Genomic DNA, 24,708 nt, shown 5'->3' with positions numbered 1-24,708 from the left:
AGTGACTACCTGTCACCCTCCTCTTCCTCGAGCGTGGATCCCTCTCCTTGTGCTCTGCCTGGCTGCTCAGCCCTATCCTTCCTGGCCTAAGTGAGGATGCCCGCTGAGCCCTGTCTATCTGCTCCTTGTTTGACCCACTCCCAGGCGATGGTGATGTGTCACAGAGACTGCTCACCTGAGTGCCTCACTTTCCATCTCCGTGGGCCCGAGTTTTAACACATTGCGCAGCGCCTGCTTGGCTTAAAGGTTGTGATATTTACAAAAAAGCTGCAGTCCTGTCATTGGCAAAAGTACACACATCTTTTCTTCAAGAAGTATGGATACTCGTGTAAAAAAAGAAAAGAAAAAAGACTGGTAAGAAGTAGCTGTCTGAAAGATGGTTTTACTCACTGCTCAAGATTCCTGAACACCATGTCATACTTAGATACAAATTTTGAACTGAAACGTTAAATTAATAAACATAACTTTAAACGTTATGAATATTTTCTTTACTCTAAAAAAAATCAACGTTTGTTTGATTTTAATTTGATAGAAACTGATCGTGATGTTGGGAATTAAGAAACATGTATATAGAAGTCAGCTGCACAGCAGGGTACAGATCAACGTAGCACAAAGTCTTCATCAGCGGTTTAATGATAGATTATGCAAACAGGCAGTTATGGTGTTTTCACCCGTAGGCACAAAACTCTGGAACATTTCGCCACATATTCATGGCGAGCTGCTTTTGTGAACGCAAGAGGTCGAATTTTTCACCCTCATGTTAGCTGGACTTTTTCCAAGTCGGGGCAGCTGTGGCTCAGTGGTCAAGTCAGTCAACTGGAATGTTGAGGGTTCAATCCCCAACTCCTACAGTCATATGCTGAAGTGTCCTTGGGCAAGACACTAAACCCCAAATTGCTGCTAATGCTTCGTCAGTGTGAAATTAAATGGGATTAGTTGATTTAGCTGCCTTTGATTAATTCTTCTACAAAATTTTTTCAAACCTCTTTCACTTATAACACAGCCTTTACTCTTTATTATCGCAGTCTCTTTTACCTTTTAGCTTCTGTTTTATCTTGGGTTTTTCTATCTGGTCGTCTTTCAGCTTTAAGGGTTTGTTTTAATTAGTTTCATAATTTCCTTTTTTCCTCCTTTCTTTTTCTCTTTGTCATGACGCTAAGCGTAAGTTCAAGCGGGGAGGCTGGTTAAATTCTCTCACACATTTATTCAACCTAATTCATTAGCCACTCCCTCTCTACTACTTCCTCTGTCTCCCCGCTCTGGTGATCAGCTGATTTGGGGCATTTACTCTTCCAGTAATAATCCGACCTCACCTCTCTCAACCAATCATGCTGCCGTGGTCACATTTTAAAACCGGTCCTCTCTCTTCCACACTCGGTGTGATCGCTGCGACATTCCTCCTCTGCCCCGATCACCTCGATTCCTGCATTCTTTTATCACCACCACCATCAGGGTCCAGACTCCACAGGGGGGCTTCCTATAGTATCCTGTCGCTCCCCCTCTGAGTACATCACGAAGTCTAATCCTCAAAGAGATTGCATTTATTTCCTAAATTGTTCATTCTTTATATCTCCCGATTAAAATAACATCTGAACGTTTTGTGTGTAGCACTTTGAATGTCCTGTTTGTCAACACGTGCTATGTGAATAAACTTGTCTCGCACTTCTGCATCAAAATAAGGACATTTTTAAATGTCCTGCTTTTTGCTTTATTTGGTGCCCTTAACCACACAGATTGCATAACGGCATGCAAATCAAACCGTGTGAACTTACAGGAAGCCCCGGAGCTCCAGGCAGACCCGTATCACCCTGTGGAGGAACATCATAATTAGTGAAAACTCTTTCAAACTTCACTGGATAATCTCTCACACACGAGGAGTGCAACGGGAGCGACCACAGCTGCAGCTTTAAACCTTCATATTCATTTATACATGTAGCTTAAAGGCCGGCTGTGATGTTTGTGATGAAAAGAGGGAAGGTCAGGTAAAAAAAAGATTTACTATGCAAGGCCATAACATTAAAATATATATGCACGGTTTGCTATGGAAGGCCATTAACTGGTATTTGCAATGTGTCTGGAAATGTCTGAGGACTTTCAAACAGACAACAAGCAGCTGGGCTGCTGCTCTTAAATGTGACAGGCGGGAGAATAAACAAAGCTCTATTATATCATGTAAAAGCTTTGCACTATTAAGATTGGACAGATATGAAAACATTGCTCTTTCACTGCGACGTACCGACAGTCACTAAAAGTCACAAAAGGAAACAAGTTGATGTCTTTTGACGCCTGAAGAATCATGTGTGAGGGATGGTTTTCACAGTCCATTTGCTGCCTCTCTGGTTTCTGTTTTTGTCTTTTTCAGATCAAACTCGTGCATCACTGTCCGCTGTTCCTGCACCTCCCTCGCTGTTTTTTAACGCACCGAGTTAAGAAACAGTGGACTTTAAGAACCGGGGACCCTCTTTCATCAGATGTGGATGAGAGAAAAAAAAAGTGCTTGTAGTTCATATTCGTTTTGTTGTCTGAATGAATGTCACAGCTAAAATATGCCTGCTATGGGATATTCAGGAGACTCATTACTCTGTGCTTCCAAATCTGCCTCCCTCTGTCAGTTTCAATACAAACAAACGTTAGCTCCCACCTCCAACCCCCCTCCCTCTTACCCTCTCATACGGAAAATAGGATAAAATACCCTGTGATGCTGTGTTGTCTTCACAGAAACACACAGGCCTCATTATAACTTCAAGGCTGGCAGACAGAACATTGCACCTACAATTATGTGGTGAGTTCTTCCAAAAGACAACGGTACACACACACAAATACACACAAAGCCTCTATACAGCAGGAACAATAAAAGAGCTGGAGATATGGCAACTAATTACAGGAAAAAAACCCCATTTCATCTCATACATGGAAAATAATCCTGCTGTGGGATGCAAAGAAAAGAAAACTTTAAAAAGACCAATATTTTCACCAACATCGCGACACGAGTTTATCTTGTTCATGTCGGTGAGCTGACTTTAAAGAAGCTGCAGATAACAACATGCATCACACTCCTCTGCGGCAGTCTGAGAGCCCAAGCTCCTGAAAACAATCACAGCACACTTCATAGGACACACCTGCAGAACTTCTTAGCATAATCCGAAATATTATGATGCGACTCTCTCATCCTTCTGGCCGAATGATTGTCTCACACCTCGCTGCTCGGCCACGCACTGACTCTTTGGAGAGATGCATTAAAGCAGTGTTTCTCAAGCCTGGATATGGGGGACCCACTGTCCTGCATGTTTAAGATGTGTCTCACTTCCAACACACCTGATTCAAATAATTTGGTCTTCTTGATGAGCTGTTAAACATCTTCAACATGCAGGGCAGTGGACCAGGACCAGGAGTGAGAAACACTGCTTTAAATGATGCACAGGCTCCTTTCAGACAAGGACATACCTTACAACATAGCAGCTGGAAGTCCACTCTGATATGTGTCATTCAGCTTTAGTTTGAACTGTTTTACATTGTACACATGTTTCTATTATTATTCCTGCACTCTTAAACATCCAAAGGCCAAGGAGTTAAAGTTGCATTTAGGACAAAGAGACTCATTTGTCCCTGCTGCCATCGCTTTTTTAAACGACTCATTGAGTCGCTTTTTTTCTTCATCTGTTTTAATCTGTTGTATTCATGTATTGTCCAGTGGACTCTGTACAGCTTTGTCAGGCTGGGAATCTTTCGACGTCTCGTGTTTCAATTCACTTTTTTTGGGATCAGGATTCGATTCAGAATCGGATTTTTGAGTTTTTACTTCAGTCATCTGTGAGACTGGCTGAATTTCTTGCAGCTCCATTTGAGTGATACATTTTTGGACGCTATTAATGTATTTAAGATCTCTGTCATTCTTATGTTGGAAGCTGACTGCAGGCTGTATGTGCTGTTTGTATTTTCCTGCGGCCCTCTCACAGGGATAATAAAGACAACCTTGAACCTTGAACTAATCCACATCTTTACTGTGGCTTTTATTCTTCTCATAAAAAGGGCTCAGAGAAGACAAGGTGAAGTGATTTATGTGGGTATGTTCATTTTCAAAAAGCTATCGCCATGAACATAACATAATCTACACATACAGGATGTTTTCACTCAGCCGGGATAAAACCTACTCGACATGACCAACAATATGCTCTTTGCTAAGGTATGATAGAGCAACAGTGTTCTTAAGATGGCTGTGTTGAGCGTAGCAATCATCGCTGCACTTCAAACAGATGGAAAACATAAACTCAGATTACAGCTCATGGATCTCAAGCAGGTTCCCTTAAGTATCTCTATTCATTGAGGAGGAAAAAAAAGGAAAACAATTGTGGTGTTATGTTGTCCGCGCCTTTCTTTCCACACACTCACTCACTTTGCTTCCTTGAGGACCGACTGGCCCAACTGGCCCTGGGTCACCTTTCACACCCTGGGAACAAAAAAAAATAGACAATAAATGGAGCTCAGAGAGGATGACGGGTTTGTTATTGGGGGTGGGGAAAAGCCAACATGTGTTACTGTATGTCAGTGGGTTGACACTCAGTAGTATCTCATGCAGGTCAGGTGTGAGCTTCTCAAGCCTGTCACAACCAGTCAATGAGAGCAGCAGATAATGTCAATCATCAGACGCCGCGTGGACCAAAATTTAAGCTGAGAGAGATTCACAATCAGCTGCTTACACAGTTCCTGCCTGCACCTTACCCTTCACTCGGTTTTCCTTCTCTTAGCATGTGACTGTCATTGCTTTTACACCTTGAAGCACGCGACCTGGGGGTGGAATCGAACAACGTGAGCTCTCGGCAAAGTCAAGCCTTGCCGCCGTGGTGAAATGTGAAAGAAGAAGGACAGGCGAGATAAAGAATGATCGCTGATGAATGAGGCTTGACACATATTGACAGGCTAAATTTGCAGCAAGCCTTGTTAGGCGTGACATATTTGGGCCAGTAGCAGCATAGTCTTTGAAATAGGTTAAGACGGGAACAAGAAAGATGGGGAGTGTGAGCCGTCTGTAAAAATGACTCAGAAATGCAATCATTTGTCATGGTTAAATTTAGAGTTAGAAGGGCTATTAATAGTGAATTATATATCTGCAGAAGATGATTACCTACCTTTATCACATTAAGTCTGACTGCACCAGAGACATGACTAATTCATCGCCTATTCCCCACGAGCCCTATATTGAACATTCAACAAACACAAGCCACAGCAGTAATGGTGTCAAATTATTTCCCCTATGCTAATGGCAGCTAATGCAGCTATAAGTTGCACTTATTTAGACACGATTGTGGCGTGATCGTTTCCGTTTGTGTCGCTCTATGTAAGTCCTCTGCCCACACACGCCGTCATAATAGGGCAGCTGTGTCATACTTATAGCTCCACGCGAGAGGCCAATACTTTATTTAAATCGACGGGCGAAACACATTAGTGGTGCGATCTGACAGAAGGGGATCCAGACGCAGTTATTAGCAGAGCTGTGAAGGAGCTTCAGAGCACGAGGCTCATGAGATAACAAGGACGTTAACGACGTTGTGTTCTGTCCATGACTAACGTGTATTTCATTCACAGGCTCTAAGAACATGAAGAGCAATAAAAGAAATGTGCCATTAAAGACGTTTAGACATTATCAACCATTACCTAATTACAGCTTAACTATTTACATGTGCATTTACTGAACTCGTATGTTAGTATATTTTGTTTTAGGCGGCTGCACGGGGGTCCTGAGGTTCTTGCTGTTGGCTCACAGCAAACAGGTTTCTGGTTCGAATCCCTGTTGGTCAGGAGCCTCTCTGTGTAGAGTGTGCATGTGTGGGTTCTCTCCAACGTGCTCCACTTTTCTCCCCGCTCAAAAGACTTGCTTTACTTACAGCTCTGTGTGCCTTTTAATTGCCCCCCGGGGACAAATAAACTTCTTTAAATTAAATTGAAAATGCTCTTTAGGTCAATTGATGAATAGATGTTGAGATTGATAAATCTCCCGGATGTGTAAATGTGACTGGTTGTCTGTCTCTGTGTGTCAGCCCTGTGACTGACTGGACAGTCCAGGGTGGAAGCCCTCTCGCCCAATGACAGCTGGGATCGGCTCCTGCCCCCTGCGACCACAAACGGGCAAAGCTGTAAAGTTGATAAAGTTCATTCTGTACGTTTCATATTGAAGGACCATGAAGGCTCCTGTATGCATACAAGTGCAACATCTAACACCACATGTGCGGCTTCGGGCTGTTGGATTCAATAAGAACTACTAACTAATGCTATGACAGGTTCGTCGTAAATCATTGATAGTTTGTGTTTTAAATCATTGTTGCAGGATGTGATTCGCCTGCAGACACGAATAAATGTGTTTACAGAGATGACAGGACTGTTTGAATTCAAACCAAATAAAGCAATTAGAAATGTGAAGACAGTGAGCTAATTTTGCCAAGGCGACCGTCCTTATCAGTAAACAAATGTAGGTCAGTCAGAAGCTCCGTCAATCAAATTGTCTCTCGGTACTGAATCCTATCTTACTGTGAAGCTTCGCTTTGCACCACGGATGGCTAAATCTGTGTGCCACAAAAACAAAGCAGTTTCACACAAAAGATTATGAATTCATCCAACTTTAGAAAATGTTAGCAATTCGATTTCTAAACTTAGACGGAGTTCCTCCCCCTCCGTGCATGTCTGTGGTTGTTTTGTGTCAGGACCTGTTGGAGCTGCACAGCATCTGTGTGTAGTCATGCTCAAAACAGGAACTAAACATGAGTGCTGAATCTGTTGTGCTCAAGTTTCTTTTGCCAAATTTTGCATAAAACTCAACTCAAAACGGAAGATTCACAATTAAGCAGTCTTCCCGTCACGTCTTGTTTTCCATCCCACATCTGTTACTGTGAACCCTCCTGTCTCAAATAACATGGAGTCGCTAATTAACTTAGTGTAAACAGTTGCTTGTCAAAGTAAATATTAAAGGTTTATACTGTCAAATTGAATTTTACTTCTCGCTCTGCACAGAAGTTGAGACATTTTTAAACACAGCGCTCTGTGACATCACCTCCGCAGACGTAACAAACGTTGAAACTGTGGAACTGAATCGTTGTACTTGATACAGCAAGATGTTGAAAATAAAAGTGTGGACTGGAGCGAAGGAAGACCGGAACCGGGTGACACAGATACAAAAATAAAATAGTATAGAGATAACCAAATAAGCAATGGGTACCAAGTGTGTAAAAAGCACAGTGACTTGAAAATATACTAAATATTTACAATTATGAATAGACACAATGAGCTGATTAAAGAGTGTATTAAAAAGGCTCATGAGGAACAAACAGTTTGAGCGGTTTGCAGACAGATTTCCAGATTAAATAAATAAACAGGTTAATAGTCCAAATGTCTGACTCTCAAAGGGAGGAGTTACAGAAACCACAAAGAATTGGAGGATTTCATCCTCTATAGTTTAACACATAATATACAGAGAACTCAAAGAAATCTATTCTGTCGTGGACTTCACTACATCAGACACCCGAGACACTTTCAAACACCGTCGTATTTTTAATCAGCTGTCACTCAAAGGTCTCGCTTTTTTATTTTCAAAGCACAATTAGGTGCTTCTTACCAACTGAGGATTATATAGACGACCGTCGTTGCATCCACACGAGCAGCAATTGCATGAAACTCTCAAAGACTGTACAATAACTAATTATTATTAATTATTTAAAGAAGATGTGGGATGCACTTTCGGTCTAATGGATTTCTTGCAGTTGTTTTTAACTATAAGGTTACAGTCTCTTCTGACCAACAGCACATTTAATTATGAAGCATGTTGATTGCTGTCAAGATCCTCCATGAGTTAGGAAACATTTAATGACCTCTTAAGGGAAAATATTCTGTTTCTAGCTTCCACACCATTGCCGAGTTAAGACGCAGCCATCCTGGCTCATGGACTCAGTCCTGAGCCCACACAGGTCCAATTCAGTTGCCCAGCGGCATGGAGGGATATGAAGACCAGAGGGGCTGGGATATATTGCGAGCCTTTTGTTGCACACTGTGGGCTTTGTTGCATTTACAGGCAAGGAGGACGAGGCTGGGAATAGGCTTGCGCCGGCTGTGTGGCTGTCGCTCCTGCAGCACGAGGTCAGAACACTGTGGGGAGCTGTGTACACTCGCCTGCTAATTACACACACCACTGTGTCTCGTCACTCCTGCAGCGGCGGGGCCACAAGACAATCTGGCAACTCCCCAGCACAGGACGACTAAGGCGAGCAAATAAACCGAGCCAGAGGAGCGGGGATGTACAAATGCAGTCTAATTAGGTTTACTTATACCTTTTACCAACTAGAGCAGCTGCAGGTCACTGCCCCAGTCTGACAGGAGGCAGAGCGATTGCAGGTTTTCAGTTACTGAGCACAATTTAATCATCACCAAACTGGGTCCGGCCTATTGGGGCGAGGCTGGATTAAAATTGTAGATGTATTCAGTATTCAGAGCATTCTGGTGGGGGAAATGTTGTAGTACTGAATGACAGGCCTTTAAAGCTCTGCGGAATAGGATCTCGAGGTAACATCGATATCTTGAGGGCTGGCCTACAAATGCCACAGAGATTACAGCAGGAAATGCCTTTTGTGACTTTCCATTTGCTCAGCACTACACCAACGTATACAGTGTGGAATACTACTAATGCGTTACAGACTTGAGGCCAGAGAAGATAGTGGAGCATGTGTATCACTTGATGTTATTACCGAGGTAACCTCAACAGAGGGCCGTGGTGTGAAGATATCAGAGAACGGTTCAGTGTCAGAGATCCCCCTCGTGCAGAGAATATCATGTTCTATCAGTGTTGCCTGACTTCTTCTTTCTACGACACTTCACTGAACATCATGTATCCACGAATGCAACGTGGATCACCCACAAGATAACACGTCCCGTGTGCACTCCCTCCTGTCCCGCAGGACGTGTATCTGCAAAGCGATACCAGATCACATGCTCATAGATAGCATTCTGGCGTCTCAGGTGTCTCCTCGAGCCTTAAATAACACACTCGCTTTAAAAATGGAATATGAGCTAATTGCAGTAAAGGGACGGGTCGGGTAATGCACTCTGGTAGCCACAGTAAATAAACTGAATTTGGCAAGCAGGTTCATTTTTGTGATACATTGTGTTTACATTATTTCTGTTTTTTTAATTTCTGTTTATTTAATTTCCCTCTCAGGATAAGGACAAATGTCCTTGTTTTCATACTTAGTTTTGTACACTGAATATAGCACATATCTTGTTTATTATAAATATTGTAAGCTTTACTGCAGCTAACTCTGAAACTCATGTTTAGATTTCTCTGATTTATAGCTGGTGATAGATTCAGCACGCATTACTGTGAGAAGGTTTCTCTTGAAGAGAGGCGAAACTACCATTGTTTTTTATAATACTTCCAGCTTACATCACAGACCTGTCAGATGGGAATTCAGGCACCTACATGATCCGTTCTTCTGATTGGCTCGTCTTTAAAGTCCTTCGAGCTTTTATTGAATTCAATCAAAAACTGCATTTTCTTTTAATGTCCCAATGTCATGAAACGCCCTACAGCAGTAATAACTGGAGATTTCAGAGTTCAGGAATTTGATTTATAACCCATTTGTTTGAAATGTTTCATTGTTGTTTTAATGTGCTTGTAATCTCATTGGAAAGGAGGGAAACGTCAGTGAATTGAACTCCAACCACTTATTGTTTTAATTAAATCATATCTATATTTCAAATGAGATCGTTCAATGATTTTTTTTTCAGTTTCATTGTGGATTTAGAGTCATTTTCAAAGAGAAATCTAAACAGAGGTCCAGCGTCAGATCTTTATCAGAGTTTAACTAGACACTGATTTAAGGCAGGTTTGTTGCAGATTTCCATTTCAGTTAAACTAACATCTGACTCAGTAGAGTTATTGTTGAAATGAGAGAAATAGGTATGCGTGTATATTCACACGATCCACAGTTTTACTGAACAAACATCTTGCAGTCTATGTACAGTCTGGGTCCTTTAAATAACATCTCCTGGACTTTAAAGTCCCCTGGACCTGATTACTGTAGGTGATTAACCGGCAGCACCGGCAGCCTTATTGCGGTCATATTTCACTGATGAGCCTCAACTTCATCCGCCCCCACTTCTGGAGGCACTGGGGATACTGGTTTTAACCCATTAATCCAGTGGTGGCCTATGCCCACTGATGAGGCATGGGGCTATGTTAGCTCATAGTTTTTATTCCAGTGTCCTGCTTTCATATGAATCTAAATCAAATACAAGGTTTGGGTCATGGAATCAAATAAATCACAGAAAACAGCACAAATGCTGGGAGGAGTACTAATGAACGTCCCATCACAGTTTGATTTATGCCGTAATTGTACGGGTAAGGAGACTGTAGTGGAGCTGAGATTTCAAGGGAACATATAAAGAAAAATGTCATGTGTAGTATCATTGTGAAAAAATCCTGAAAATGTTTAGTTATAAAAATCAAATTATGTTAAATAATAAGTAGAATTTAATTGCAATGTTTACATCAAAAAATACAAATTCATAAAAAGTGGACTAAACCCATATTATACATATATATTTTTTGGTTGTTAAATCAAATATTAAAACTTTTTTTTTTTTTAAAGCTTCAACATATTTTGTGCTGTACTGTGTGTTGCAATATGGAGAACAGCCTCAGTCCACGAACACTTGTTTTTGCAACTTCTTTGGTTGAAATCAAACAATGAAATGCAATATGTGAGCAACATCTTCTGGCCATGATGGAAACATTTCTACAGTGATACTACAGAGAAAAAAACCAGCTCAAGCGGTAAGAAGGAGAAGATTTTTCATGCACATTTAGCTTCCCTGCAGACTCACTTTTCTCTGAGCTAATTTAGCTAAGATGTGTCAATCAATGGCATCCCTCCATTTTTGGCACAAAGACAAAACCATGGGCTGTTAAACACACATTAACTATACAGAGACAGCCCTATGTATTGGTGACAGGAGTTCCAGCAAACAAAACACAGCAACATATCTCTTTCACTTTTGATTTAACTACACTGTCTGTTTTTGTGCCAAGCAAGGCTAAACACATTCCCGAGCCATCCATTCCTATTCTAAATGGCTGTCTTCAAAGCTCGACAAACAAGCCTGAAAGAAGCAATGCCTCACAAACACAGTCCCCATCGCTCAACTTTTCTTTGTTTCACATCCCTCTAAGAATTGGGGCACAATATAATAAATCCTTGGAGAGTAGAAAGAGTGAGCCAAGCGAGCGTGACCGAAGAAATCCCCAACAACCAACATGGGATGCACAGAGATCAAAAACAAGTCTCCTCTCCTGATACCCTTCTGTGAAAACAGATTTTGGTCCCAGCCCTCTCCCTGTGCTGGACACATCGTGAAGTGATTATGATGTGTCATCTGATGTGGGCTTAATGGTATGGTTGGTATGAATTCAGAAAGACGTGGATGCATTCTTCTTTTTTTTTGACAAATGGTAGTGTCAGTTTCCTTTTTAGACATCACAAAATATAATAAAAGAAAACTGCCCAGAGACTGTATAAAAGATGGACATAGCCTGGAAGACGTCACCCACTGCTTTCTGAAGAGACATTTTGAAGCACAAAGATGCTGGTGGCCATATTGGAAAAGCTATCTAAACCAATCAGTCAAAAAACAGGTAAAGAAGAAGAGCTGAGGCGGGCTTCAGGAATAAATAGGTTTAAGGTTTAAAAATATCAAAATGGATTAACATGGGAGTTAATGGTGATTCCCTGCGTTTTAAAGTAAGACTCAAGAACCACATTTTTTGCACTTTCATATTGGCTTAATTTTTCAATACTGCAGGTTGCTACACGAGCTGGGTTTGGGTATAATCAAGATTTTATCAATCGGCGAAATCAATATGGATACTGTGTAAGGCTACAGATACTTATCAATACTCTTATCAGTGTTACTCTCTATTAATAGTAAACTGGAGGTGAGTGCTTCTAAAATTTACTGGAAAAGCAAGCTGCAGCTGGTCAGCTGCCACCGCTTAAGGAAAGCCCTGCAGCATCTTATCATGAAACGCAAACACCGTTTGGTCAAGGTTTCTTTATTGTCTCGGATACGGGTAACAATAACATACAGGGGCCAAACAGAACCAGTTGTCGATGCTCATCCCTTTGTTTAACACCGACATAGTGATGAGAATCTTTATTCTGGTCACCAAATGTTTCCAGACGACTACACCACAATGCCTCTAAGCAGGCCTTTGCTCCAATGCTGCCAACTGAGCAGCACTCATTACACATTTCAGACAGCGCCTTGTGACGTTTAAATCCCCAAGAGTAACAAATCTGTAAAACTACTCACGGCCATGAACACAATGTCAAGCTTACTTGTTTGGTGACAAACAGAGCAAGGTGGGAGTCCCCGCACTGATATGCAAATTAGCAAATGACATCAACTGGTCACTTCTTAGAAAGTTTTAAGCAGCTGCCTTTCTTGGAAAGGAGAACTCAAAAGTCTCAGTGAACAAGCTCCCAGCTGTTTCCAGTTTGTAGACCATGAATGTCCAGTCAACTGGAGCCCAGGGGGAACCAGTGAGCAGAGAGGGAAGCTCTGTCACAGCTCTGTCACTCTTTTCCTCTTGATTGCCGAAGCGCTGGTCGCAATCAATGAAAAAAAAAATTTAAGAAAAACTATGTACACCCCCGTCACAGTTTGTGTATAATATTATGACAACACATCTGTCATTCCGTGATGAGGTGGGAGTTAATTTCCAGTTTGGTGGTCTCGCTACTCCTTCAGATTTCTATGTACATAAGCCTGATCGTGTCATTCATATGCAAATATCCGCATGACGTCAACTGGCTTTTCAAGCTGCCAATTGCTACTTAGTCTGTTTTCTCATCACCTCCTTTGCTTGTGTTGTACCAGAGTGAGGCTTGAGTTCTGAACCTGCCAAATTCCACACAACATTTCTACACTACTTCTTATTCTGTGCGAATTAGAAATGCTGAGGGGACTTGATGACAGAAAGAAAATCAATGTGAAACAATCGAACAGAAACTTTAGTGTGAGCTGATTTTTTATTCATTAATGAGCTACTTTAGTCCTTATTGATGAAGAATACAGCAACATTAGGTCTGTTTCCAGCTCTCCTGAATGGCAGCCTGCCTACAAAATCTTCCAATGTGTCATATTACATATTTTCCTCACAGCCTGAAGTTTCCCTGTCTGACAGAAGCGCTGTGGAAATCAAAGATGGGAAACAAAGGGACAAGACAGACAAAGGGCCAACACTAAAATTAAAGTCCTTCACTTTTATTTCATTGTTAGGTGTAATTGGATGTTTTCACAGTATCAAAGAATGAATTGAAAAGGACCGTCGCACCAGTTGGCACCGGTCACAAGATTTAAAAAAGTCCTCATCCTGCCTGCTCACTCTCTGTAAACTATCCTGAATATTTCACATCGGCACAGTCATTTCTGCTGATTGTGTTCACACAGCGTAAGATACTTCTTCCACCTTGATGTTACACGGAGCTGCACCATTAACACAGCTTCAGAATTTCTGTTGTTACAAAAAGTGTACATGTGAAATATTACAGCTTTGCATTCTGACAAGGCTGTTATCTGAAACCAAACTCTTTCAAACAAATGTGTTTTGTCAATCCTAAAAATCAAGACCTACACAACTCAATATACTAAAAAAAAATTAAAAAAATTACCAAAAGGACATCCATTACATTTTTTAGGTTTTTCTTTCTCTCTCACTTAGAACAACAAACGTCATTGTCCAAAAAAACTTCACTAAGTGTAAACATCTTCTCAAAACAACCAAGCGTTAAAAGGAGCTCATTCACCCTTTGAGAGGGGATTCTTCTATAAACCCATCCTGCTTTTGTCAATGCAGTTTTAGAGCATTTTCTGAGAGCAACGTCTCTGCATGTGCTAAATAGTTTTGGAAAACCAGGTACTTCTAACTCGAGTACAGCAGTGACTCGATGGTCTTTCTGCCTCACCATTTTTTGTGCTTCCTTGTTTTTTTTTTCTGATTTCTCCCCGAGCCACTGTTAGTGCAAAGTGTAGGTCCAGAGCCTGCAGAGAGGTGGATTTCTGCGGCAGCTGTTCATCTGCTCAGAGGGCTGATGGTGATGAAAAGAACTCCCTTTATTAAGCCACTTTTAACTGACCATCTGCACAGCTTACAGGACATCTACTAAGACTGTCCCAGTGAGGGCAAACAAATGCAGTACAACATAAAGCAGCCTTTGATTTAACACTTCTCTCTCTGGTTAAAACAACTTCACCGACACCACGAGAAAAAGGCAGCTCATTTCTAATGCTTCTGCAAGAATGATCATCTGCCAGTCTTTCTTTATGTGTGATGTACATTAGTTTCATCACTGTAGCCAGAATTAAAAGCATGCAATAAAGTTCGACCTGAAATGACATTAGAAGGGCCTTACAGTAATTTGAAAAATTAGTTTTAGTCCATTAGTATGCCAAGCTGATGGTAGCATACATATCAATTATTTTCACTGCAGAAGAACACTGCGGGCTGGAACACACTTAGATCTTCTTCAGATATGACAGCCACCTGCAAACAGCCACACAGAAAACTGCTCTTCAGCCCGACCCCCCCCCCCCCCCCCCCCCCCCCCCCCCTCCAGGGCATCACACAGAAAATGAAAAGCCTATAAGAATTGATTCCCTGACGAAACGAGATCTGGCTGATGTATGGAATATATGTCGGCGGGAGATAGTACTACTTACCTTCTCCCCATCGATCCCTCTTTGCCCTTCTGATCCAAGTTCCCCCTGCAATCACAAGATGGAAAGTTAAAAGGCGGAGAAAGGACTCTTGAAAAGTTTGTCTTTTTTTCCAATTTGACACGAGCTTGGGGACATTTATTTTGTATGATATTTTTTTGTTTAGTGTCGAAAATCCCAAACTAGAAAAAGGAGAAAAGTCATCGATGTGAAAGGTTGTTGTGTTCGGTGTTTTATTCACTGAAAAGGAGATTGAAACAACACAGCACAGATGCCAACACGGCGTCATTGACTCCTACACTAGCATTTGCACACAGCTCATTCAAATCTGAGCTATTCACGGAGAAAAATACTTCTATCACATTAACAGTGACACAAAAAAAACACATTTGCAAACCAGATACCAAACTCAGAGCAGCATTGTTTAACCAGATAGTTCGAGACTTAATTGAAGCTTCTGCAAAGTCTACAGTGTGTGTGAGATTAGTCATGGTCAGGGAATAAGCTGTTAGGAGCGTGTTTGTTTTCCACAAATATCATCCTGATCGCTGATTCTTCTCCAGCGACCCAGCCCTTTACTTTCCACACACCCTGCCAGAAATGTGTGAGACGTCTTGGAACGTATTGGCTCTGTTATACGGGTGTAACTTATACAGTCTCATGACCTCAGCTGGGCCCCGTAAAGCTTGAGCAAACTGCCACATTATAGGGGACAAGGTCAACCATATCATCACTCTTGCAGGACAGACAGCTGCGTGAAATTGTTGTTCTCACAGTATGGCTTCCAGAAAAGTCTGAGGCTTGTATCTGTACAAAGCACATGAACAATATGTCTACAGAAGTAAGAAAGCAAAGAAAATGGGTCGGATAAAATACTGTTAATGCAATATCTAGTTTTCCTGACCCGTGTAAAACAATACCATAATCACTGATGCAACATTTTAACTAAGCATTACTCGCTCTTAATAGTCAGTTCGACTCCCTGCATCACAGACACAGAACGTTAGCTGACCAAAGAAGCCATTGAAAGGGAATAACAGAAGAAGCAGAAGACAGCAAGGTAATATCAGAAGACCTGCACTTGACCTTTTTGGGGGCATTTGATCCTCTTAAATTATTCAGATCCATAATTCAGTTTTTCATTCTTTTTTAATCCCTGAGGGGAAATTCTGGTTTACATTCTGTTATTGAGAGACATGTTTCTCACACACACACACACACACACACACACACACACACACACACACACAGGACTGAGTTACACACACATGCACAAACCAGGACCTGTGGACACGCATTAATGGAGTGGAATTAGTGGAGCTGCTACACAGGGAGCGTGTCAGAGCTGTTGGGGGGCTGTTCAAGGCCTCCTCACTCGTATTCGAGAAGTGACCTGGCACCTCTCCAAACGCCACACCAACTTCCATATTTTTGTTGGACCCTCCAGTTCCGAACCAAAGTCCCTGCAGATTGAGTTTCTGCTGTCACACACACACACACACACACACACACACTCACTCACACACACACAAGACGCATGCACCAAAAAAGCTTTATGGACAGCAAATGGATGCATCTGCAGAGAAAAATATTACGTGTTTTGTGCATTCAAATCAATATCAATACTTCTCCTATTGCTCTTTATGCTCACTTCTCCTGTGCAGTGTTGTGTAACGTAAAAGCTTTAGCCGGCTCTTGAACCCCCCACTCAGATAACACAAGCGGATGGAGCTTTGCCATTAAGCGTTATTTCATATTCCATGTATCGGGTTTCATCTGCAGATATGTCACCCTGCAGTGAAGCTTAACATCTTCAGTGGATATAGGTCCAGGATTAAGCCATCTTCCACATCCAAGAATGATCCTGTTTTCTGCCTCCACAGTGATCCATATAGCACAATGGATCACTTGAATGAAATGAAGTATCAAGAGGATAGGATTTATCATTGCTTCTGTATTTTCTTCATATTTCTCAGAGCAGAATCCCAACGAGAGCACAAAAACACAACTAAAGCCGTCACAGCAAGTGGTGGTTTCTGGTGACTTGACAACCCCTCCCCCACAGAAGGAGATTATGAGAGATTCCAAAATGTCCCTTGTGATGGTCTACAATCTTACTGATGACAGTATCACAGAAAACAAAAGGCAAAGCCACACAGTCATCCGGTAAAAGAACATAAAAAAGCTACATCAGGCAATTTTCTCCTCTGACCAGAACAACAACAGAGTGTTACAAGACAAGCACTTAGGCACTCTTAAAGCTCTCTTTACAGGAATGTGCATTTGTCTCAATTTAAATGTCTGACTCCAAAGTAATGTCGGTCCCTTTTCACATCCACATCTCTCCTTGATGTGTGTTGTCCATACACTGTGAATATTAATGTTTCAAGTCTAAGTGTTGTCGGTCATTTGTTCCTGCTGGGGGCTTTGGAGTCCTATCGATGGCGGTCTCCGTGCAGGAAATGCTGTCTCACCCAAACTTTAAGTTAACCTAACGACAGGCTGAGAGGCAGAGCTGAGGCGGGTCTTAAAGCCTCTTGACAAACTGTAACATTGCGCCCACCTGTCAATCATGTCAGCTACACGCCTAGCAGTGGATAACACGCATCGTTCATAGAATCTAAACTGAGCCGTTTCAAAAAAATTCACCCTCGTACAGTGTGTGCCAGTGAGGACAATGACTTCATCTTTTTTTTGTACGAGATTGTACACGTTAGTTTATGCTGTAAAAACTGCTTTTTGGCTGTGGTGTGTTCGTGACTTTCCGTATTGCTGGAGCTGCAGGTTTGAGCACTTCCGCATTGGCTTCATATTCTCAAGGCCAGAGCTTGCCGCTTGTTGTCGACCTGCTCTATTACGTTACTTTTTCAAGAAAAGCCAGAATTCCTACAAACACACGAGGCGTCTGCTCCGTCCAACCAATTACCCATATGTATTTTTGTGCATAAAAAAGACATAATGGATGGTAGGATTAAAAAAATCCTAAAAATTATATGATAATGATAATCTTTTAAAATCCACATCTTTGCTCGCTCTTTATTGCAGAACTACATTTTAAAGGTCGATCTTATTGGAAGATTTCTATTATAATCGTAAAAGAAGTTAACATGTGTACATCTGTTAATGACTTAAGAGCCTGACTGAGGTTGTTAAAGGGTCAAATTCAGCCCACGAGCCGCCAAATGAACAGGTCGAGAGTGGTTGGTTGCATGTTACCACAAATACTCATCCAGCTATGTTAGCCATTTGTTTTTCACCCAACAGTGAGAGAGGAGCCAACAGGACATAACTGAGACACTCACAGCGCCCTCTGCACCGACCGCTCCATCATACAGTAAAAGTTGCTTGTGCAGTGATAAGGACATGATCCCTCACTGGCTTCCAACCAATGAATACTTCCAACGGTGCCCAACAGGGGAACCTGGCCAAACAAGCGGCACCGCTGCTCGGGACTGGAGTCGTGTCTCTGCAGCAGCACCATTCACCCGGTGCCAAACATGCGCTCACTTGCTGGTTTAATTTGATTTTGAGATTGCTTTGTTTTCTGTGTTGCTGTGTTGGGGTCATCACAAAGCGAGTCAGTGATTCAATCCAATGATGTTTGAAAATCTATCTCAGAGAGCAGCACAGGCACATTTCATAAATCACACAAAACAAAAAAGTTCCACCTGCTTTCTTGGCGAGATGTCAAAATCATGAAGGAAAAGTTAAAAGCATTTGAAACTGAAAGAAAACGGCAATTAAAAAAATTCTCTCTCATTTCCAACTGACTGAATTTACATCAGAGCTTTTAGCTTGATGGGCAGAGCAACACGAAGCGGTTTCATCAGTGACAGGCTTACCTTATGTCCTGGGTCTCCTTGAAGCCCGACCTCCCCCGAGTCTCCCTGCGACAGAAACAACACACAGAACAGTTAGTGAAAGGTCTCTCGTTCGCACATTAGTGAATGGCTTTATGAAGGCTCGTCATTTCATCGGCCGTGTTGCAGCTCCAGCTGCTCCACAAGTTCTTGCTGACACAGAGGCTCAGCAGCTGCAGCTTGGGGCAACAACTGGAAAGTACACTTCTGACTCTTGTTAAATTCACTGAATTATTTGAATAATGGCATTATTTGAAAAAGGAGGTCAGCGGGAAAGGGCAAGAGATGAAGAAAAGCTGCCCTCTGAACGAGGGATGCTGTGACAGCGGGGAGAGAACGGGGAAAGGAAAGCAGCAGAAAGCGATTTTCTAAATGAATGTAAAGACAGAGAAGATGAAGGTAGATAGTGTTTCGACAATTAAGCTAACACTCAACTTGCTCCGAGCTAAAAATCCAATTAACCACAGTGCCCGTTTATGGTCACATCTTCATTACAATCTCTGTTTGTAAGAACTCAATGGGCTAGGAGGAACAAGAAAATGTCCAAACACCATGTTATCCATTGGATAACTTTCTTTATTCATGTGTCTCTGCTGACTGAGACACTTGTGGCGTCAATTCATGAAAACAACCAGAGTCCCAACACAGCGGAAATATGCGTCTGCAGGAGCCGGAGATCGAACCGCCGATCATCCAGTGGAGAGACGACCGACTCTCCCAACTTATCCACATCCGCTCAATGTACATACTCATACATATTTTTAACTTTAGTCTTCATATAAAATTGCAATTAATCAATTGACGGATCCTCTTTTAGAAGAGCTTTTAGACATTTTAAACCCTATTGAAAATAAATGGAAAAATAGCAGGCTTTTGTGTAAACTGATTTCAAAAAAACACTTCGGAAGTAGAATCAGTTCAAATTGAATTAAGGTGCTAATTGAAAACGCACGCCATGAGAACAGGAGGGTTGTAAAAAACAAATTAAGGGTGTTGTAAAAGGGGGAGAAGTTTAATTTCACCATTATGTCGGTGCTTTTCTTTTACCTCTTTTGCATGTACATGCAGGGGCCGTAAATCTGGTAACACCAGGGTTTATGTGCGAGGCCATAGAAAATGGATTTCCTTTCAAGTAAGCGGCATTCTTATAACCCAATCCTTATCTGTTTAATTTCCTGAGGGATTCTGGATTAATCATAGCAGTTTAATCCCTTTGCACGGCATTAGAATCCGCCGTCTAACTCTCACTGTAGTGCCGGAGAGTTCTGTCTGATGGAGCAACACAGTAATCCACACACACTTCCTGAAGAAAGCCTCCTCTCGAGGTCATAATGACTGGCCTGCTCTTCTCATTACGGCTGTTTTAAATGCTCTTAATTGCCCCGATGTCTTTGATTAATCTCGACAGAGTCAAGCTAAATGGTTAAAAGGTAGACTCTGCTTTAAATCTGACACAGATTGAGATTGTAATGTTAGTAAGTGAAAGTCTCGTGAGCGTACCTCATTAAGAGGGTGTGCTCTGACTTTGTTAGTAATGTATTATAATGTAAATCTAGAAGAAGGTAACACAGTGTCATGGTTGCTGGAACGCCCCACATTAAGGGATCAATATCAATTAAATATGCTTTAACTGAAGCACACAGCTGCCATGATTTACCGGACGGACTAATGCACACTAAGGTTAGAGTGAATGCGATAAAAGCAATTACTTCATATGATTGTGTCAAAGTGACGTTTTACAATATACTGCACAAATGGCTTCAAATACATCTGGGTTTTTCTCTCATAGTGCTTGTGGCGTGTGATATCTGCAAACCCCTCAAGACGTGAACCATCTTTCTTCGATGATCGGTGACGTTTCGCTGTCTTCAGGTATCTGCTGCTCATTGGGAGAGAGGCACGCTGCGTTCGCTGCTCTGACAACATATCACACAAGCTGCGTCTGCACTAATAAATCAAACATCCAAGATGATTTGTCTTTCTCCATCAAAAGATGAATATTACTTTTTCATTTTGACTGTCAGAAAAATAAACTTTCTTGACAGTTTGTTGAAAGGCAAACACATTTCAAAAGCTGCTTTCACATCTGCACTCTTGAAAATATCTAGCTAATTACGGGAGGACATAGACGACAAGGATCTATGTCTATGAATCAAACAATAGAGGTTATTTATTCAAAGTGGAGCAAAAGGTCCAGTCCCCCTAAATGAGATGAAGAGGCTCCTCTACTGTGATGTGTCTTTTCTTAAAACCCACCTGAGGCAGCTCATCGTGCCCCTTCACCACCAACGAATCAGAGCGCTCAGTCTTCAGCGTGTACTCCCTGATCAAGTTTTCTTTAACTTCATTGATTTACTGCTCGAGCCTGTAATAGGATTTGTTATGAATTTTGTTGTTCAGTAAGTAAACAAATGGTGCCAAGTATCGATTTGTTGAAGAGCTGAAATTAGATTTCAGGTGATAACAGTACGAGCCACTGACTCGTGGCACAAGAAATGTCCTGCAGAAATATTAGAGACCTGTGTGCCTGAGCTTCAGCTTTGAATCACTGTCGAGTATCATGACATAACACTTCAGAGATTCACTCAGTGCATCCTGAACATGTTGTGTTTTTACAGAGGTCGAGTTTGCAGATCATTAATGTGTACTAAGGGACTTTAGGCTTGAGTTTAAAGCACACTATCTACGGTGCATGCAAAAGGTAAAATGCAATGCCTGCATGCTGTCTTTATTACATGTACAATCATCTGCATTCTCACCCTCTTAAAGAAGTTGTATCAATTACCAGCAAGTAATTAATCATCAGCACCACCAGCATGCACAAAGTGCACATACAGCTCGAGAGCTAATCCCTGCCCGAACAATTAAAAGCTGTTAGAGGCCAATTACAAGACATTTACAAATCTGATTAGTACAATCTGTTGCTATACACACACAGCGTTTTATTAACTATCTTCAGTATGTTCCTGTATAACAACAAGCAAGGACTGGGCTGCTACAAACTACTTTTTAAACACAAGCTTTTCAGCCACATTCGTCCGCTGGCCTTCACTCACACTGCTGCAGGACAAACCGGGTCAGAGCGCCGTTACCTCTCGTACATCATCGTCATAATACAACACATGAAGAGAACATGGCGGCTACGTCTCGGACTTTGTGGTTTATCTTGAGTCATGATAAGTCAGATTCAGCCTGAATAATAATAAAAGGCATCTTCAAGTGGACACTCAAGGAATGGCACGTCTTCTCACTTCTGCATTACCTGCAATGTTTCATCGCCCCATTTGCTGATTGGATAAATAGCATTAAAGAAAATGCCACCAACAGTTAGAAACACACGTGATGTAGATGGGATAAAGTCTGGGATCTGCAGGTTTAATGATTTTAGGTATCCCAGCCTACCAGGAGTAAATGGTTTTCCTGGAACAAAAGTCTAACAGTCTTAGTCCTCGTGCATATCTTAATCACACAGTCACATCGTGGTAATTAGGACACTGACCCCAAAAGCCATCTGCTCTTATCAGGCGTGCAGGACCACCACCTGTTCATCCCTACAAATTCCACTCACAGCACAACGCACCCTCTTTTGGTTCTTTTTTTAACCCTACACAGCCAGTCAGAGCGGGATTCAGACTCCTGAAAGAAGTCATCTGTGTCATGAAAAGCAACACGTTGATGTGCGGGTATGAAGCAAGTATTTTAATGTTTTGTTGTTTTTTTCTTTGCTGTCCAAACAATCAACACAGTACCCATAATGTTCAGTGGGCTGGCATCTTCTGTTCACAATTGCACCTGTCTACTGAGCTGTCAGAGAGAAAAAAAGAAATCTTCCCTCTTTGAAATTACTGTTTCTCTCGTGATTGGACAAATGTATGGTTTCCCAAGTCGCACGTCTCAGAAGATTTGAGAGAAAATTCGCTGTGTGAAGGTAATTGTAAGGTTTCATTTCTGAAAAAGCCTCGACTGATGAAAACAAAAACTTTGTCAAACACTGGAGCGATGGATGTTTTTATCTTCTTCTGACAACGACAAAAGTACAAATGTGTCCTTCAGGTGAATGGCTTCCTTTTCTTTGTTATAAGACACAACAAGTCTTCAAGTCACAAAATGAAGAGAGAGCATTACAACACCTACAGAAGTTTAGTCGTTTCTGCACGTGATACAGCACCGTGCTAATACTCTCTTTGATTAAATACACTCCTCTCCTTTCTGCTTGACGCACGGTGAACAGTTGGTGTTGAAAGTGTTCGACGTTGAGTGGAAATATTGCATCACTTAACCCCTTTTAAGTAAACACCAAAGAACAAACACGAGCATTTATCAACAATATAAAAAAGTTGTCCTCACCTTGTCTCCTTTCACACCTGGAAGACCAGCTTCTCCCTGAGCAAGAAAACACATCAGTGAGATTAAAAGGTTTTATGAAGCAGAAGCTGAAAAGTCACTCTTGTTGGCTGTTGGATCTTTTTTCATCATGCACATTTACCGCACGTCGTCTGCATAAATCCTGGACATTTATGATCCTTCTTCATGATTATAACCTCTTGTGCTTTCTTATTGTATTATTTAGTACAGGGAAGCAGATGATCTTGTCTGGTTACTTTAAGACGTTGCCTTTCCATCGGTGAAATGCAGAGCAGACTTCACCGATGAAAGAGAGACGATACCCTCTTTCTTTTAGATTCTGTTGCTTTAACTGTCTTAAACAGAGGCCCAGGTTGGATTCGAACCCACAACTGCTGGGATAAGAACTATAGCCTGTGTACATGGGACACATGACATAACCGCTCAGCTATACAGCACCCCATGCAGGTAGTCATTGATGAAACATCCTTTTTTGATTTTTGATTTGAAACACTTAATTCATCTTTTGAACACTCTGTTATTTTGAGACATGCTTCTAACACACACACACACACACACCCGCACACACACACACACACACACACACACACACACAGTGGGTCCCAAATGACGTGCGCAAACAGGACCTGTGGTCATGCATTAGTGGAGAGGTGTGAGACTGGGTTGCTCCACACTGCAGCGCAGAGAGCACCCCAGGGAGGTTGATGGTTCAGTGACTTGTTCGAAGTCGCCTCTGCAGAACTCTCCAGCTACCAGACCAACTTCTGTATTTTATCCGCAGCGGGACTTGAACTCCTCTGGTTCCCAACCTAGGTCCCCACAGACTGAGCTACACAGAGCTCAACTCCTTTTCCCCCTGCTCAAGTTTTCATTCTTTTGTTTTGGGGGAAATTAAGACCTACATGGTCCACTGTTTCTTTTGCAAACTATGGTACTCTTTAAAAGAGTCAGCATCTTATGATTTTTTAAATCATTTTCCATCTATGCTTCTACTGAAGACAGCCGTGTTTTAGAATATTATTTTGTCTTTTAAGATTTATTTGTTGTCTTCATTGGAGAGATGTGAGAGTGGACAGAGAAACCAGGGAGAGAGAGGACGGGGAACAGGAAAGGAGCCACAGGTAGGATTCAAATCCTTACTGCCCTCTTGAAGGACTCCATGCCTGGACCCTCAGTCACACCTAGGGGGCGCAGTCCTGTGTAAAAGTGATGTCACTGCATCCCCCCTATGAGCTGTTATTCTAAAGATATTTCACATTAAGTAAAACACTATTTTCCGCCGTCTTGTTAAGTTCATCTAAATTATGGCTGGGAACATAAATCTTGTGAACAAACGATGAATTCACGGCTGTAATTATCTTCACACACAGCCTGGAGAGTTCCCTCTCCACAAACCCTGAAATGATTGTTGGCCACTCTCCTTCATCTTCTGTTGCTTTTATAACCTGAATGTTAAATGAAATGCAGGCGGCTGTTTTTGTTACTAGTGTATCAAAGCTATGTTAATGCCGCTTATGGTGTTTACCATTCAGCATAACAGAGTAAAATAGAGAAATTCACACAATAATGTACAATAATGCCAGTTTGTTAATAGTGCACAGCATTTTAAATGTTTGCATTAGCCACAAATTAAAACTTGAACATTATGATCAAACTGTGAAGCCTGAGGACAAAGATGTAACTTGAGAGGTTAAACATTTAAATTTTTCTTATTTAAGCCGATCTGTAA

General features: G+C 41.7%; 1 protein-coding gene across 6 annotated transcripts in view; it reads right to left on the bottom strand.

Moving 5' to 3' along the window:
• LOC306835494 (uncharacterized protein) overlaps nt 1-24,708 on the bottom strand; it is a 112,893-nt gene that overhangs the window by 69,513 nt on the left and 18,672 nt on the right. For 4 of the 6 annotated variants that reach the window (XM_079362072.1, XM_079362071.1, XM_079362073.1 and 1 more), the window contains 5 exons: nt 22,962-22,997; nt 18,597-18,641; nt 14,758-14,802; nt 4,394-4,447; nt 1,773-1,808 (listed from right to left, as the gene is read on the bottom strand). In XM_079362072.1, the coding sequence (XP_079218198.1) occupies nt 1,773-1,808; nt 4,394-4,447; nt 14,758-14,802; nt 18,597-18,641; nt 22,962-22,997 (216 nt within the window). The remainder of the gene's footprint in view (nt 1-1,772; nt 1,809-4,393; nt 4,448-14,757; nt 14,803-18,596; nt 18,642-22,961; nt 22,998-24,708) is intronic. The other 2 variants (XM_079362074.1, XM_079362075.1) reach the window with 2 other exon arrangements.

The sequence above is a fragment of the Symphodus melops genome (assembly GCF_947650265.1).
Source record: "Symphodus melops genome assembly, chromosome: 15".
NCBI lineage: Eukaryota > Metazoa > Chordata > Actinopteri > Labriformes > Labridae > Symphodus > Symphodus melops.
This window is presented reverse-complemented; position numbering and strand designations above follow the sequence as displayed.